Below are 15,757 nucleotides of genomic sequence, written 5' to 3'. Positions count from 1 at the left end.
GGCGGAGGATGAAGAAGGACATTGTTGCATATATGGCTCGGTGTTTGAACTGTCAGCAGGTTCAGTACGAGCATCAGATGCCTGGTGGTTTGTTTCAAAGGATTGAGCTTCCCGAGTGAAAGTGGGAGCGAATCACTATGGACTTCGTTGTTGGGATCCCACGGACTCAGAGGAAGTTCGACGCAGTGTGGGTTATTGTTGATAAGCTGACCAAGTCAGCACATTTCATTCCTGTGGCAGTCTCCTACTCTTCCGAGAGGTTAGCTGAGATCTATATCCGAGAGATAGTTCGCCTTCATGGTGTGCCCGAGTCTATCATTTCGGTCCGAGGTACATAGTTTACCTCCCTTTCTGGAGAGTAGTTCAGTAAGAGTTGGGCACACAAATTGAGTTGAGCACGACGTTTCATCCTCAGACGGACAGGTAGTCCGAGCGGACCATTCAGATTTTGGAGGATATGCTCTGAGCTTGTGTCATTGACTTTGGAGGTTCGTGGGATCATTTTTTGCCTTTAGCAGAGTTTGCCTACAACAACAACTACCAGTCGAGTATCCAGATGGCTCCTTACGAGGCTTTGTATGGTAGGCAGTGTCGGTCGACGGTTGGATGGTTCGAGCTGGGGGAGGCTCGGTTGTTGGGTACGGATCTAGTACAGGATGCCTTGGACAAGGTCAGGATTATTCACGATAGGCTTCGTACAACTCAGTCCAGGCAAAAGAGTTATGCCGACCGCAAGGTTCGTGATTTAGCATTCATGGTAGGTGAACGGGTATTGCTTTGAGTGTCGCCTATGAAGGGCGTGATGAGATTTTGGAAGAAGGGCAAGCTTATCCCTAGGTTCATTGGCCCATTTGAGATTCTTGATCGAGTGGGAGAGGTGGCTTACAGACTTGCATTGTCGCCGAGCTTATCAACTGTGCATCTCGTGTTTCATGTGTCCATGCTTCGGAAATATCACGGCGATCCATCCCACATGTTAGATTTCAGCAATGTCCAGTTGGACAAGGACTTGTCTTATGAGGAGGAGCCGGTAGCTATTCTAGACCGGCATGTTCGTCAGTTGAGATCTAATAATTTTCCTTATATTCGTGTTTAGTGGAGAGGTCAGCCCGCTGAGGCATCAACCTGGGAATTCGAGTCCGATATGCGGAGCTGTTATCCCCATATTTTCCCTGACTCAGGTACTTCCTTCTTATGTCCGTTCGAGGACGAACGGTTGTTTTAGAGGTGGAGAATGTGATGACCCAAAGGTCACACTTGTTTTAGAAATGAATTCTGTATTATGAGGCCTTAAAAACCTCTTTCAGCATCACCTCGATTTGTGCGCGCAGTCCGAGCGCGTAGACGGAAAGCCAGTATGTGAAAATCTATGAAAAATGATGAATTTTGACTTTAAAATGAATTAATTTGACTTCGGTCAATATTTTGGGTAAATGGACCCGGACCCATGATTTGACGATCCTGAAGGATCCGTAGGAAAATATAGGACTTGGGCATATGCCCGGAATCGAATTCTGAGGTCCCAAGCCCGAAAAATAAAATTTTGCAAGAAATTGTTTTGTTGAATTAATTATGAGTTTTTGAAAGAGAAATGTGTTTGAAACCATTGGTATTGGGCCCGTATTTTGGTCCCGGAGCCCGGTACAGGTCTTATATATGATTTGAGTCGATCCCGTGAAAATTGGTAAGAAACGGATTTGAAATGATGTGAGTCGGACCTTATTTGAGAAATTTGGCAAGTTTGAAGTTCTTAAGAAATTTCATGATTTTGATGCTAAATTCATAGTTGTTGATGTTATTTTAGCGATTTGAATGCACAAGCAAGTCCGTATGATATTCTTAGGTTGGTGTACATGGTTGGTTTGGAGCCCCGAGGGCTCGGGTGAGTTTTGGATAGGCCACGGAGTGGAATTTTGACTTAGGATGTTGCAGATTTTGAACTGATGTATTGCAGGCCACGCGAAGTCCATGGAATTTTGACTTAGGATGTTGCAGATTTTGAACTGATGTATTGCAGGCCACGCGAAGCCTGGCTCGCAAATGCGAGATCGCATTTGCGAAGGCTATGTCGCAAATACGAACTAGCCCAGGCCAGCACTATCTCGCAAATGCGAGGTTCCCATCGCAAATGCGATTCCCCCCAGCTACTGCCTTAGTCGCAAATGCGACTCTTGTATCGCAAATACGATTTCGCATTTGCGAGAGGTCTATCGCAAATGCGAAGAGACCGTAAAATCTACTTGGTCGCAAATGCGACATTTTGTTCGCAAATGCGAACATAGCAGAGGTCGGGGTTCGCAATTGCGAACCCCGGTCGCAATTCCCATATCTGCAACCTGCAATTTTTATACTTAGTCGAAAATCTCTCATTTTTCACACTCTTTCAAAATCAAAACACTCTTGGGCGATTTTTCAAAGACAACTCTTCTTCCAAATCAATTGTAAGTCAATTTTAACTCGTTTTCTTTAATCATTAACATCTTTTCACATGATTTCAACTCAAAATCAATGATTTTCATGGGAGAAATTGGGTGTTTTGGGTAGAACCTAGGTTTTTCAAAAATTAGGGATTTGGACCTCGATTTGAGGTCCGATTTCAAAACAAATTATATATTTGGGTTCGTGGGGGAATGGGTAATCTGGTTTTGGTTCGAACCTCGGGTTTTGACCATGTGGGCCCGGGGGAGATTTTTGACTTTTTGGGTAAAACTTTGGAAAATTTATTTTCATGCGTTGGAATCGATTCATTTAGCGTTTATTGATGTAATTAAGTAACTTGTGGCTAGATACGAGCGAATTGGTGGTGGAATCAAGAGGTAAAGCAATAGTAGAGACTTGAACTGTGTTCGTGACATCTAGGTAAGTGTTTGGTCTAACCTTAGGTTGAGGGATTAGGAGTCGTGTCTTATTTGCTACGTGTTAATTGTGGAGTACGACATATAAGCATGGTGACGAGTATCTATACGTTGGTGTCAAGCATGTTCGTGAGTCTTGTATTGTAATTATTATGACTCTGTTGTAGTTTATTGTGCTTCACATGTTATTATCCTTATTGTTCCCTTGCCGGGATGTTATTATCATTATTGTTCCCTTGCCGGGATATTATTATCGTTATTGTTTCCTTGCTGGGATGTTATTATCATATTATTGTTCCTTTGCTGGGATGCTTATTTTGATATTATTGTTCCCTTGCTAGGACCCTTTTGTGATTGGTGTTGATAAAAGAAATGGGAGCGGGTTGCACGCCTTGAACAAGATATGTGAAATGGGAGCGGGTTGCACGCCTGCAACGAGATATGTAAAATGGGAGCGGGTTGCATGCCTGCAACGAGATATGTGAAATGGGAGCAGATTACATGCCTGCAATGAGATGTGTGATATGGGATCGGGTTGCACGCCTGCAATGAGATATATGAAATGAGATCGGGTTGTACGCCTGCAATGGGATACATGAAATGGGATCGGGTTGTACGCCTGCAACGAAATGTGAAATGAAATTGAACTCTGCATTTATTTTCCCTATCCGTGTTAGTAATTGGATTTTGATTTTTTATATTCTTTTGATATTCTGTTGTTATCTGTTATTCCCCAAAGCATGTTTTCCCTACCCAATTTTATTTGCAATTATCTCCTTCTATTTCCGTTGTTTATGATATAACTGCACAGGTTTATTTGGTAGTCTGGTCCTAGCCTCGTCACTACTTCGCCGAGGTTAGGCTAGACACTTACCAACACATGGGGTCGGTTGTGCTGATACTACACTCTGCACTCTTTTGAGCAGATCCCAGTGTTGTAGATGAGGTTGCTGCCTTCAGTCCAACAGGCGACCCGAGGTAGTCCTGCAGGCGTTTGCGGGCTTTGGTGTCACCTCCTACCTTTCCTTTATCCTGTTTCCTTTACTCATTTCAGAAACAATGCATATTTCATCTTTCAGACTTTGTATATAGTGTTCTTAGACCGTTTGTGAAGCTGTGACACCAAATTCTGGGTAGAGTTATATTTAGACTTCCACAGTTGTATTACGATTAATTATCAGATTTTGTCTTCCGCTTAATTATTTTCGCTATTTGCATGATATCTATTCATCACTGATAATGGTTTAAAACTGAAAAAGGTTAAGTAATCAGAATAATTTGGCTTGCCTAGCTTTCACCAGTAGGCTCCATCACGGCTCTCGAGGTTGGGAAATTCGGGTCGTGACAAATACATGAAGAAAAAATAAGCAATTAAAAAATTAATTAGACTGCATAAATAAATTTTTCTATTATATAGAAAAGGGAAGTGTGGTCGATCAAAGGCAAATTTGACATTTTGCTTATCCATAAAACTGTTTTCCAATACTAATTATCTCAATGCTCGCTGACGTGGCTTCTCTCAAATATAATTCTAGAAGAACCAGCTTTTATTTCTTTTGTTCCTAGGATGGAGAAACATTCCAAGCTTATATATTAGTTCATCAGTAAGGAATTAGAAGGTTTTCTATTTCTTCATCTTCTTCAAGTTTTTTAAAGATTTTTTCCCCTAACTTTTGCTTATTTTTTTCATGTACTTCTAAATTTAAGAAAAACGATTTATAATTTTGGATTTGCTGTGTCAGATTTTTGGGCTTTTTTGTTCCTGCTTGTATTAGTCCAATTGGATACAGATTAGCCAAGAGCAAACAGGTGATCAACATACTTGCTTGAGGACCAGAGGAGGTAGATTACTATTGTGGTTCTTAAGGTTTGTTCTTATGAAATAATCCATGAATATTGAGGTTTTGTGTTTTTTTGGGCTTATGGAGCATTGCAGGTAAAAACCAAAAGAGAGAGAGAGATGTTTTTTGGGCTTATGGAGCATTGCAGGTAAGAACCAAGAGAGAGAGAGAGAGAAATATTTTGTAGTTTAGCATAAAATATTTTTTAGGTGATGTAATAATGTATTGGGCAAGTTTCTTGTTGCTCTTATGGAAGTTACTGTAGGTTTGCCTCTTTTATTTTTTTATTTTTTGTCAAAGCTGAAATTTTTTGCTCCTATGCATTGTAAGTATTTTTCTATTGAGCTATTTTGTTATCACGATACTATTTTTGTTTCTCTGCTCGCTTTAGCTCTTTTTGAGTTGGTGTCACCTTCACAAGTTTAATCAAAGAAGAATCTTACTACAGATCTAGATGGAAAGAGAAACATAGAAGGTGAAATATGTTAAGTTATCATCTATACTCCTTAGATAGTCATAGTTACTTCTCTTTGGATCTTAGTTATAGAATAAGAATTATTTTAAGAGAACCACACTGAGTTTGAATTGACACATATCCTTGTAAAGAACTTTTTATGCAGTTTGTTATGGATTCTCTTGAAACCGAGTCTGCAGATGGTATTGAAAGTTCAAGATAGGTAATTGCATTTTTTCCTTTGAGTTCCTGAATATGCTAAGCCAATATTAAATTTTTGCAATATGTGGGTTTCTATAATCTATAGTACTTCATTCCTCTATTGTGCTCACACACAGAGAGGCAAAGAGGAAAATAGGAGAGGAGGTGTCTCGAATATTAACATGTAGTCCATTATCTATCGTTTTAGGTAATTCCCTCTAATTCAAGGCTACTGGTTTAGGAATTAGGATATCGATTTTCGTAGTATGATCAAATTCTGGAGAATCTTTGCTCTCTGCTACGTGTATTTATGACATTAGTCATGATGAGTTCAAAGTTCAAACACTTACTAGGAAAAATCCAATTTGTAGGTTGCTCTGCTTGTTTAGTTAGACAGGAGTTTATCCTTTTCTTCATTTGATTCTTAATTTGAAAAGTCCATTACTATATTTATGCCTTCGTTTGTGAAATGAATTTTTCCTTAATGAAATAAGAGCTTTGTTACCCCTAAATTTGCAATAGCAATGTCTGAATTTTAGAAGTGTGAATGTAATAACTACTTTGATTTCTTCATAAATTTCTATGTTGTTTCTTTTGGAAGAACTTGGATATGGATGACTACTAAATAATTTGTTAGCCTAAACTTTGTAATATCGTGTGTAATAATTTATACTATTAATTGATTATTCTTCTGCATGTGAACTATTAGTGTTAAATCCATCTATTACAGCAACTTTTGTTTATTAACTATAATATTTGAGTAACTAAATCTAAGATAGAAAACTGTTCCTTTTCCTTTGTGTAGACAATTCACCTAATACCAGGAAGAAACTTATAAGATACATCAATTTCTGTTTCTATGAATTTTTTCTAATGTATACATAAAGGAATAATGAAGATGAAGTAATTATTGTAAGTCTTCTACGCATAGTTCTATATTTAAAGCTATAATTCCAAATCTTAGTCCAATTTTTGTCTCTCTATTTTACTCTATTGAATACAGAATTAGTTTTTTTTAATAATAATTTTTTAACTTAGTCTTTCTTTGCAGGTGATATTTCCTGTGATAATGTTGACCCCCTAAAGGAGATATATTGTTTATGTAAAAAGATAAAGAAATGAACTTTAATACCTTGTCAGCTAAAAAAAGGTTTTTACAATTCCCCTTGTTGATAAAAGTAATGTGATACTCTTTAGTCTTTTAGCTGAAGCTGCCTTTGACAAATAATTCTATTCTATTTGGCAAAACATATGCTTGGCAATTAGGTGATTTGAAATTTAATGTGAACAGAAATCTAAGTTCAGCTTTCGAATTGTGGACTTCTTAACTCTAATCATCAAATTATTATAGAGTAGTAGTAGTACCATTGTCTAGGCAAGAAATAAACTATAATGTGTTACACATCAATATCATATTTACAGTGATTTAGATAATATAACATGTCAATAAAATGTTGTAAAATTTGAGAAATCTCATGAGTGCATTGAATTACGAGAATAAGCCATAAGAGGTTAACTTTTGAGAATTTTTGGAACTTTTACAATGCATTGACCAATATAGAAGCTTATATCATACACCCTATATAAGACAATGGGCCAGAAAGGGTCATAAATTATATGCATCTTCATTGAAGAGGATGTTAGGAAGACATGAAAACATTGAAGGTAAATACTCTCTATATATAATTGATTGTTGCTACTTGTGTTGATATAGTACGTGAAATCTGTTCTACTCTGGGATCTGATAAAGAGTAATGGGGATGTTTGACATAAGTTTCTCATTCATTTTGGGACTTGAAATTGGTGATCTTCTCGCACTTTTTTTTGTTGCTCCAGTATCGTTCCTATTCCATTTTGTTTTGCATATATGTGGTAAAACACCTAAAACATTTGATTTTCTTTTCTAACCTGGCTTTGCAAGAACGAAAATTTGGTGCAGCTTATCACAGTTTGAAGCCCCTACTAGAATTCATTACATTTAACTTCGCGATGCATTGTTAGACTTTTTTTTAAACTTTGTTTTCGTACTCCTTTATTTTTAATTATTATGGACAAAAATATGTGAAATCACCTATCAATTTCACTAATGAATTAAGTATAGGTATTGAATTAGTTCAAAGTGCCTGTGAACATTATGTAATCCTTCTGAATTTATCTGCTAAGAGGATATATATATATATATATATATATATATATATATATATATATATATATATATATATTGCAACATAGGATGGATTAGATTGATCATTGTGGAGTACTTTATGAACTGTATTATTTTGTTCCCTTCCATTTATTATTTTAAGAATTCTTTATATTTATGAAATGTATTGCAAATAGACATAAAAAGAAATGTCAAGAATAAACTGAAAAATGAAAATAAAAAATATATTGACTAGGTCTTGGTAGCACGGGCTGTTCATATCTAGTTTTAATAAAGGTGGTAGGCATATAGATATGAACGCCATATTTTAGGAACTAACGTCTTTCATGTATTCTTCCATATATAGCAAATTTTTATTGAGACAATAGTTTTCACCTAAAATCATTGAAGAATTACAAATTTTGTAAAATCAATTACTTTACTAGAAGCTAAGATTATACTTCGGAGTTTTATCGGGATGGAAAACTCCAAAATACTTCTCAGTTTCGGCCCCGATCTTAATATTTTCATCAAACATAGCAAACAAATAAATTTCTATAGGAGTTCCGGGCTTGTGTGGAGTTCCTGCACCTGACTTCACATGACTAATCAAATTAGTGTAATAAATTCCAGCATTATCTATACTTGCTCCATCTCCACCATCTGATGGCCATCCACTTTCCGAAACAACAATTGGCAAGTTTTCTCCGCCAGCTTTCTCAACTGCATAATATGTTGCATCCAACATAGCGTCGAAAAGATTACGATAGCCCGATGGATCGGGATTTTGTTGTGTAAATAGTGCATAAGGGAGTGGCACATGAGCAGGGTCACCAAGATAACCAAAATACGGATAAATATTTGCTAAGACAGGCAAGTTATTCTGTTTCAAGAACCCGATAAGTGGGTTAATAAAACTGCTTATATCGTCCCTAAATACTGACTGAGAAGGTGGATATGTGTTCGTCAAAATCCCTGTCTCTATTGCCGTTGAGACCTTAACCTGAAGTTGAAATTTCGTTATCGCCTGTTGCACGTTTTGCAACGCAGGGAGAAGAAAGGGAGCAAATTTAGATGTTGCACTATTAGCAGGGGATATTTCATTTCCAACATTTATATATTTGAACTTAACATCTGGTGAATAAGCCACAATATTTGCATTAACCCAATTTGTAGCTGCATTTGGATCTGTTAAAGCTTGAAGATTATCATTAGGAATATCAAGAATTATTTCAATGTTACTTCCCTTAAGAGCAGTGAGTGTTTCAGCAATTGGATCATAAACTCTCATATTTGTTATGCCATTAGCTTTATAAAGATTTACAACATCTTGTGCTGATGGTAAGTTGTTACCATTTCTTCCATAACATACTCCAATAGGTTGTGCCTCTGCATCATAAAATAAAAAAAAGATAGTGTAAATAAAGGAATTTATTGTCGAATCAGCGACGGAAGCCAAAAATTGTAATAAGGGGATTCAAAAAGTTCATACTTGCGACCTAAAGCAATTTTCTAAACTACTTATGTCACTACAATGAAAAGTTTTTCTATGTCAGGGAGAGATTCAAAAGTTTATATGTATATGAAAAATATTATTCTCGCATTATTTACACAGTACTCCAACGAAAGGGATTCAATTGAACCCCGTCATTAGCCGTGCCTCCGCCATTACATATGTACCCAAGTTGACACCCTTTGAAACTAAAGCACCTATTCTGCATAAGATTTTACGTTATCGATATAGTTTAATCAATTATAATAGTTTGTTGACTATTTTTTGAAGCGACCAACCAATATTAATAGAAAAGGGTTACCGATAATTACATTTTAGGTAATCGAGTTATATCAATATTTGTACATCAATAGTACATAGAACTTAAACTCATTTGTATAAATTATGTTAAAAATGCGATTTGCTAAATTTATTCCCCTTTCAATGCTTTCATGACCTATTTTATAGAATCATGCACAGAACATAGGGGATACACCAAAAAGAATATCATTATTTGAAGGTATACAAAATGATAACAATAAAATGTTAAAAGTAAAACCAAGATAATGAGATGATGAGAAAATACCTATTATTTGAAGGTATGTCATTACCATACCAACAATAAGAAACATGAACAAGTTAGCCATCGTGAAAAAGCAATAAGAAACAAATGAAATGTGTATACTGTAGGAAAAAGACCAAATGATGGCCTCTTATATAGGGGAAAAAATGACTAAAGTGTCATATTAAAATTAGTTACTGTAATTTGGTCAAAGTTAGGAATATGTAAAGTCATTAATATATAAACATATAAGCTTATATCACATGTACATAATTGGAAATTATTTGATGGACTAATTGAGAATTTGAGTTCAGATTTACTACTCTATTATTTATGAGCAGTTCCTCACAATTTTGGAATATGATTAGAGCATGACATACTTTTTAATATATCATCATAATATCTGGGGTTTTTTTTCCCTCACTGAATTGTGTTAGATGTCTAGCGATAGATAAATTATATATTTTTTTTGTCAAATTAATTGAATTTTGAGCTTGTGGTTTAAATGCTATGTCAATTTTAAAATAGCCATACATATCCACGAGAAGTAGCACAAAAAGGGCAAAAACAAAAATCATTGACTGCGTGCATTTGACTGCCTAAAAGTTATTCACACAATCAAATTAATTAACTATATATGGAGGTGTTCATGTAAACCGTAAAACTAAACCAAATTAAAAACTTAAGTAAACCGACCAAAAATAAAAAAGATATTTTTTTTGTTTGATTTGGTTTAAAACTGATAAAATTTTGGTTTGATTTGATTTTAAGCAATATAAATATAAACCGTAAATTTTTTTTGTTTTATTTTCTTTGTGGAAGTGGCTTTTCTAACTAATTAAGCCTTGTTACTGTCTGATAGTTTTATACAATTAATATTTTTAAACTGTGTTTTGCAACATTTTCCTTTGAACACAGTAATTATTCCCTCACTAAGACTAATTATCCTTGTGAAATTGTTATCTAGTGCCTTATTTTTTAGTGGATGTTTTTCTGCAAAATATATTAAGACTTGTGAGTACACTATATATCTAATTAATATAATTTTTTTCTCAATATAGGTCTAATGTCTAACGTTGGCCTTTTCAGTAGCCATATGATCAATTAGTCTATTTCAAGAATTTCCTACAATTTTTCCGATGTCAAGTAAGGGACTTGATGTCAAGACTCTAAGGGTGTGTTACGTATAAAGGAAAATGTTTTCCATAGAAAATATTTTTCAAGAAAATATTTTTTTTGGAAAACAAGTAGTAATCGTATTCATTTTTCGGTGTTTGGTACACAATTAAGGAAAATGACTTTTCAAGAGTATTTATAAATAATTTAGATATAATAAACATGAAGCCATAAACTTTCAAACCAACAACCTTTAGAACCCACAAATTTGATGAACTTTTGAACGCAAAACTTACGAAACCATGGAATTTCGAACCCGTAAATTTTATAATTTCTAAACTTCCAAACACATAAACCTCCGAACTCATAACTTTGGAACTTGTAAAATTTTGAACCGATAAATAAAAAAAAGTAAAACTGAAAAATATATTTAAAAAATATTTTTTTGGGGGGAGAGGGGAGGGGGAGGGGGAGGGGTGGGGCGGGGGCAGGGACGGCAGAAAAACGAAGAAAATAGAAATTTAAAATTACAAAAAAAGTAAAAGAAAAACTTGCGGGGGGGGGGGGGTAGGTGAGGAGGTGGGTGGTGCAGAAAAACGAAAAAACAGAAATTTATAATTTCCAAAAAAAAACAATTTTTTTTGCGGGAGGAGGGGGAGGGGTAGTAGGGTGGGTGGTGGAAAAACTGAAATGTGAAAAAAAAACACCTTTTTTGGAGAGGGGGTGGGGTGGTTGGTGAGGGTGGGGAAGGTTGAGAAGGAGTTTTGGAAAATGTTTTCCCTTCTCTTGATAAGGAAAATATTTTCCTCCAATTGGAGGAAAATGAGTTCATAAGGAAAATGTTTTCCAAAACATTTAAGTCAACCAAACATAGGAAAATTGGAAAACATTTTCCGGAAAATGTTTTCCTTCATACCAAACACACCCTGAGACTTGAGAATTTTCATAAAAAGAAAAACGATAAAAATCGGGGGAAACTGTAAAATCGACAAAAATCGGACCGATGTAGTTTCTGTTATATTTAATGTGATTTGGTTCAAGTGTAGACATCGAAATTTTAAAGGATCAAGCTAAATCCTAAATTCAAGATACTACAGGACTCTCGAAATCTTAGAAGTCTATCAGGGTTTCTTGGATGTTACTCTACCCTAAACCCTAACGCACACCTATATAAAGGTATAAATATTCCCTTGAAGAGGGATCTCAAAAATTCCATAAATTCTCGGGATATTCACAAAGGGATCGAGGCATAAAATAATGTCGTGATCAATAGATGTTCTTCTTGATAATCAAATACTTCAAGAAGAATATCCATACAGTGATCGACTTTCATGGAGATTAAATTGTAATGACCCGACCGGTCGTTTTATTTTCTAGAACCCCGTTCCCCTGAATAAGATTTCCCGTACTTGGTTTAACTGATTTATGACTTGCGGGGATGGTTGGTTCAAGATTTGGAAGAGTTTGGGTTGAAATCGGAACCCTTGGTTCCTTAAGGTTGGCTTAGAAGGCTAAGTTTGACTTCGGTCAACATTTTGAATAAACGACCTCGAATCGGGATTTGACGGCTCCAATAGGTTTGTATGATAATTTCGAACTTGGACGTATGTCCGGATTGGGTTTTAGATGAACCAGGAACGTTTTGGCACCTAATAGTGAAAGTTGATTCCTTAAGGATTTTGAAATTATTTAAATGTGGTTTGGAGCGGGTTTTTGTGTTATCTAGGTCCGAACGAAATTCCGAGATCGAGAATAGTTCCGTAATGTCATTTAAGACTTGCACGTAAAATTTGGTATCAATCTGAGTAGTATAAGTGTGTTTAGTCACATTGGAAGTAGATTGAAGAACTTGAAGTTCAGAAGTTTGATCCAATAAGTTTTAGGGTGTGATTCTTAGATTTAGCAATGTTTCGGTCGTTCCGAGGGTTCGAGCAAATCCGTTTTATTATTCCAAACTTGTCGGTAAGTTCGGGCAGGGCCATGGGGGCCTCGAGCGTCAATCGTACGAGGCTCGAGCTTACTTGAAAATATGAGAAGGAGCTGAAGCTCCAGGCATTTGTCATAACCGCACTTGCAGTTGGCCAGTCGTAGGTGAGAAACCGCAAAAACGGCTAAGCCTTTGCAGATGCGGTAGCGGATGGCCAACCCAGAAACCGCAGAAGCGGCTTCCTTTCCGCAGAAGCGGTTGGCTTCTCGCAGATGCGGCCCAGTCGGCCCAGTGGTGTTTCGCAGAAGCGGACCCTTTTTCCGCAGATGCGGTGGGCGCAGGTGCGGCTTAGGACGGCAGATGCGGAAGTTACTGAAGGTAGCGACCTTCATTATTTCGGGATTTAGACGTTTTGGCTCATTTTTCACTACATTGTAGACGATTTTTGAGCTTCCTGAGAGGGGTTCTTCACCAAGCTTTTCAAGGTAAGAAATTCCTACCATATGTGAGTTAAATACTTGGATTTTGGGTAGATTATTATGTATAAATTAGTGAAAAATCATGGGATAAGAGTAAAACTTAGGGTTTTGGTAAAAACAAGATTTAACCACGAAATTTGTTATGGAATGAAGTAAAAATCATATATTCTTGATCCTTAGGTTATGAGTAACAACTTCCTTCAAAAAATTTCGGAATCCGGGCACGTGGGCTCGGCGGTGAATTTTAAGAACCTTGCCTTTGGAGTTGGATAATCACTTTAATGGCTAGAGTATGAATTTGTAAGCCTATAATGATTAGTTTCTACACTATTTACAAAGTTTCGGATTGTGCGGCTCCGATTTGAGAGTTTGAACGCGTTCTTGAGTTAAAAGTAGGATCGAAACGAGGTAAGTCTCTTTTCTAACCTTGTAAGGGGGAAACTTCCCCATAGGTGAACTTAATTAATATATGATTTATTGTAGGGGGATACGTATGCACGAAGTGACGAGAGTCTGTACGTAGCTACTATTCCCATTATGTCCGGGTAGCTCTAGGTTTACATCATGCTTTGCGGACACTATTATTTTCTTATATGTGCTAATGGTATGAAAGAATTTAAGTTGATGGAAATCTAAGGATTTACAGGTTTCAAGGGAATTGTATCCATTTTTTTAAAAAGGAATTAAAGAAGTGTTGTGTCTTAAATGATGAAAATTATGTTTGACTGCGTCGCACATATGATTCGCGAGTGGAGTTATGCTTTTTACCGCGTCACATATATGATTCACGAGTGGGGTGAATAGATGTATCTACGGTTCGTGCCGTTCGACCCTCGACAATGCACATTTTACTTTTATGTTTGATCGGGCAGAACGTCCTCGGTGGTAGTTGTGTATGATAATGGAACCAAAACTCTTATAATTCGTATAATTTATTGCTTGAAGGATCACTTATTTTAAATGAGCAAAGTGCCAAGTTTTATTAATTGGGTGAAAGGTGTCTCAGTATTTATTCTTAGTTTAGATTGTTGTCATCTACATACATTGTGAATTAAATATATTGAACTTCATATTATTATATTTGCTAGCCCTAGTAACTGTCGGAGTTGACCCCTCGTCACTACTTCTGCGAAGTGAGGCGAGATACTTACTGGGTACATATATTTCTATGTACTCATGCTACACTTCTATACTTGATTGTATAGGCTTTAAGGCAGGTGCATCTGGCCATCAGTTCGGCGCATAGAGTGGACTCCTCAGCTTGAAACTTTCCAGTGAGTTGCCCTTTTGAGCCGATCTGCAACGGCTAGAGTCTTTCTTTTGTCTTTATATTTTTGGTCCATTCCTTTTCCAGACAGTAGGGTAGTATGGTATGTATATTCTACTAGATTGCCCATACACTTGTGACACCAGGCCTTAGCACACACATTAGTAGAATTATGATATTTTGGCTTATCTTCATGATTGAGATTCGCATTTATTTCCTTCATTTAAATATGCTTAAGTTTTTAAACTATGAATTTCATAAACTTATAATGGAAGTTATCACGTACTAACTACACAAATGAGAATTTACTATTTGATTAGTGTTGGCTTGCCTAACAATGGTGTTAGGTGCCATCACGGCCTAATATGAAATTTGGATCGTGACAACATGGTATCAGAGCACTAGGTTCATGTAGGTCTCACAAGTTATGGGCAAACCTGGTAGAGTCTTACGGATCGGTACAGAGATGTTTGTACTTATCTTCAAGAGGCTATAGGGTTTTAGGAAACTACTTTTTATTCATCTCCTATCATGCAGTTGATGGTGTACTAAGTTTCCTTATTCTATTCTCTCACAGATGGTGGGGACACATACGACGGACGTTCCAGACCCGGGAGGAGCTGCTCCCCCCGTTGCTAGAGGCCAAGGTAGAGGCCGGGGGAGGGCACTAGCCCGAGGTAGGGGACAAGGGCGTCCCAGAGCTGACCCAGTTGTACCATCGGCGGATCTAGAAGGGGATCCCATTATCGAGGAGCAGGGCAAGGTGCCCGCAACAGAGCTTGCCCCGACGGATTTCATGACAGAACCGGGTTTTCAGGAGGCCATGGGCCGTATGCTGCGGTTCATGGACTCGATGACTCAGGTTGGTTTATTTCCAGCAGACTCGGCCACATCTCAGGCAAGAGGGGGAGCACAGACCCCTACTGCTTAGGCTCCTAGGCACGTAACTACCGTATACCAGACTCCGAGTACACTACTCGCGGGCGGTGCCCAGCTATTTACAGTAGTGGCACCTGAGCCCAAACCAGCTGCGAACGACAATTTACAGAAGTTATTAGACAGATGGACTAGGCTATACCCTCCTATATTTGGAGGTGAGCGTCATGAGGATGCCCAGGATTTCATTGACACGTGTAGGGATAGACTGCACAACATAAGGATATTGGAGTCCCATGGAGTGGATTTCACCACCTTCTAGTTAGAGGGCAGGGCCCGTAGATGGTGGCAGTCTTATCTTCTCAACAGACCAGTAGGTTCTCCTCCTATGACTTTGGATCAGTTTACACTGCTTCTATTGGAGAGGTATATTCCACCCTCTCAGAGGGAAGAGTTGTGGTGTCAGTTTGAGCAGCTTGATCGGGGTCAGATGTCTGTGACCGACTATGAGGCGAGATTCTCTGAGTTGTCTCGCCATGCACTC

The 15,757-nt window shown here is 37.2% G+C and overlaps 1 protein-coding gene and 1 long non-coding RNA gene across 2 annotated transcripts; one reads left to right on the top strand and one right to left on the bottom strand.

Annotated features, from left to right (window-relative positions):
* Nucleotides 1-4,342: 4,342 nt before the first annotated feature.
* Nucleotides 4,343-7,476, top strand: LOC107820330 (uncharacterized). The gene is made up of 5 exons (XR_012701810.1): nucleotides 4,343-4,474; nucleotides 4,598-4,697; nucleotides 4,792-4,844; nucleotides 5,303-5,373; nucleotides 6,403-7,476. It is a non-coding gene; the product is annotated as an uncharacterized LOC107820330 (long non-coding RNA).
* A 366-nt stretch (nucleotides 7,477-7,842) lies between these two features.
* LOC107820329 (glucan endo-1,3-beta-glucosidase, acidic-like) lies at nucleotides 7,843-9,633 on the bottom strand. The gene is made up of 2 exons (XM_075236422.1): nucleotides 9,603-9,633; nucleotides 7,843-8,883 (listed from the first exon to the last, which is right to left on the bottom strand). Exons 1-2 carry the CDS (start codon nucleotides 9,631-9,633, stop codon nucleotides 7,937-7,939), a joined length of 978 nt encoding a protein of 325 aa, XP_075092523.1. The 3' UTR covers nucleotides 7,843-7,936.
* Nucleotides 9,634-15,757: the final 6,124 nt, after the last annotated feature.

The sequence above is a fragment of the Nicotiana tabacum genome, chromosome 18 (genome assembly GCF_000715075.1).
Source record: "Nicotiana tabacum cultivar K326 chromosome 18, ASM71507v2, whole genome shotgun sequence".
NCBI classification, from domain to species: domain Eukaryota; kingdom Viridiplantae; phylum Streptophyta; class Magnoliopsida; order Solanales; family Solanaceae; genus Nicotiana; species Nicotiana tabacum.
The sequence above is the reverse complement of the archived record's forward strand: the minus strand, read 5'-3'. Positions and strand labels throughout refer to the sequence as shown.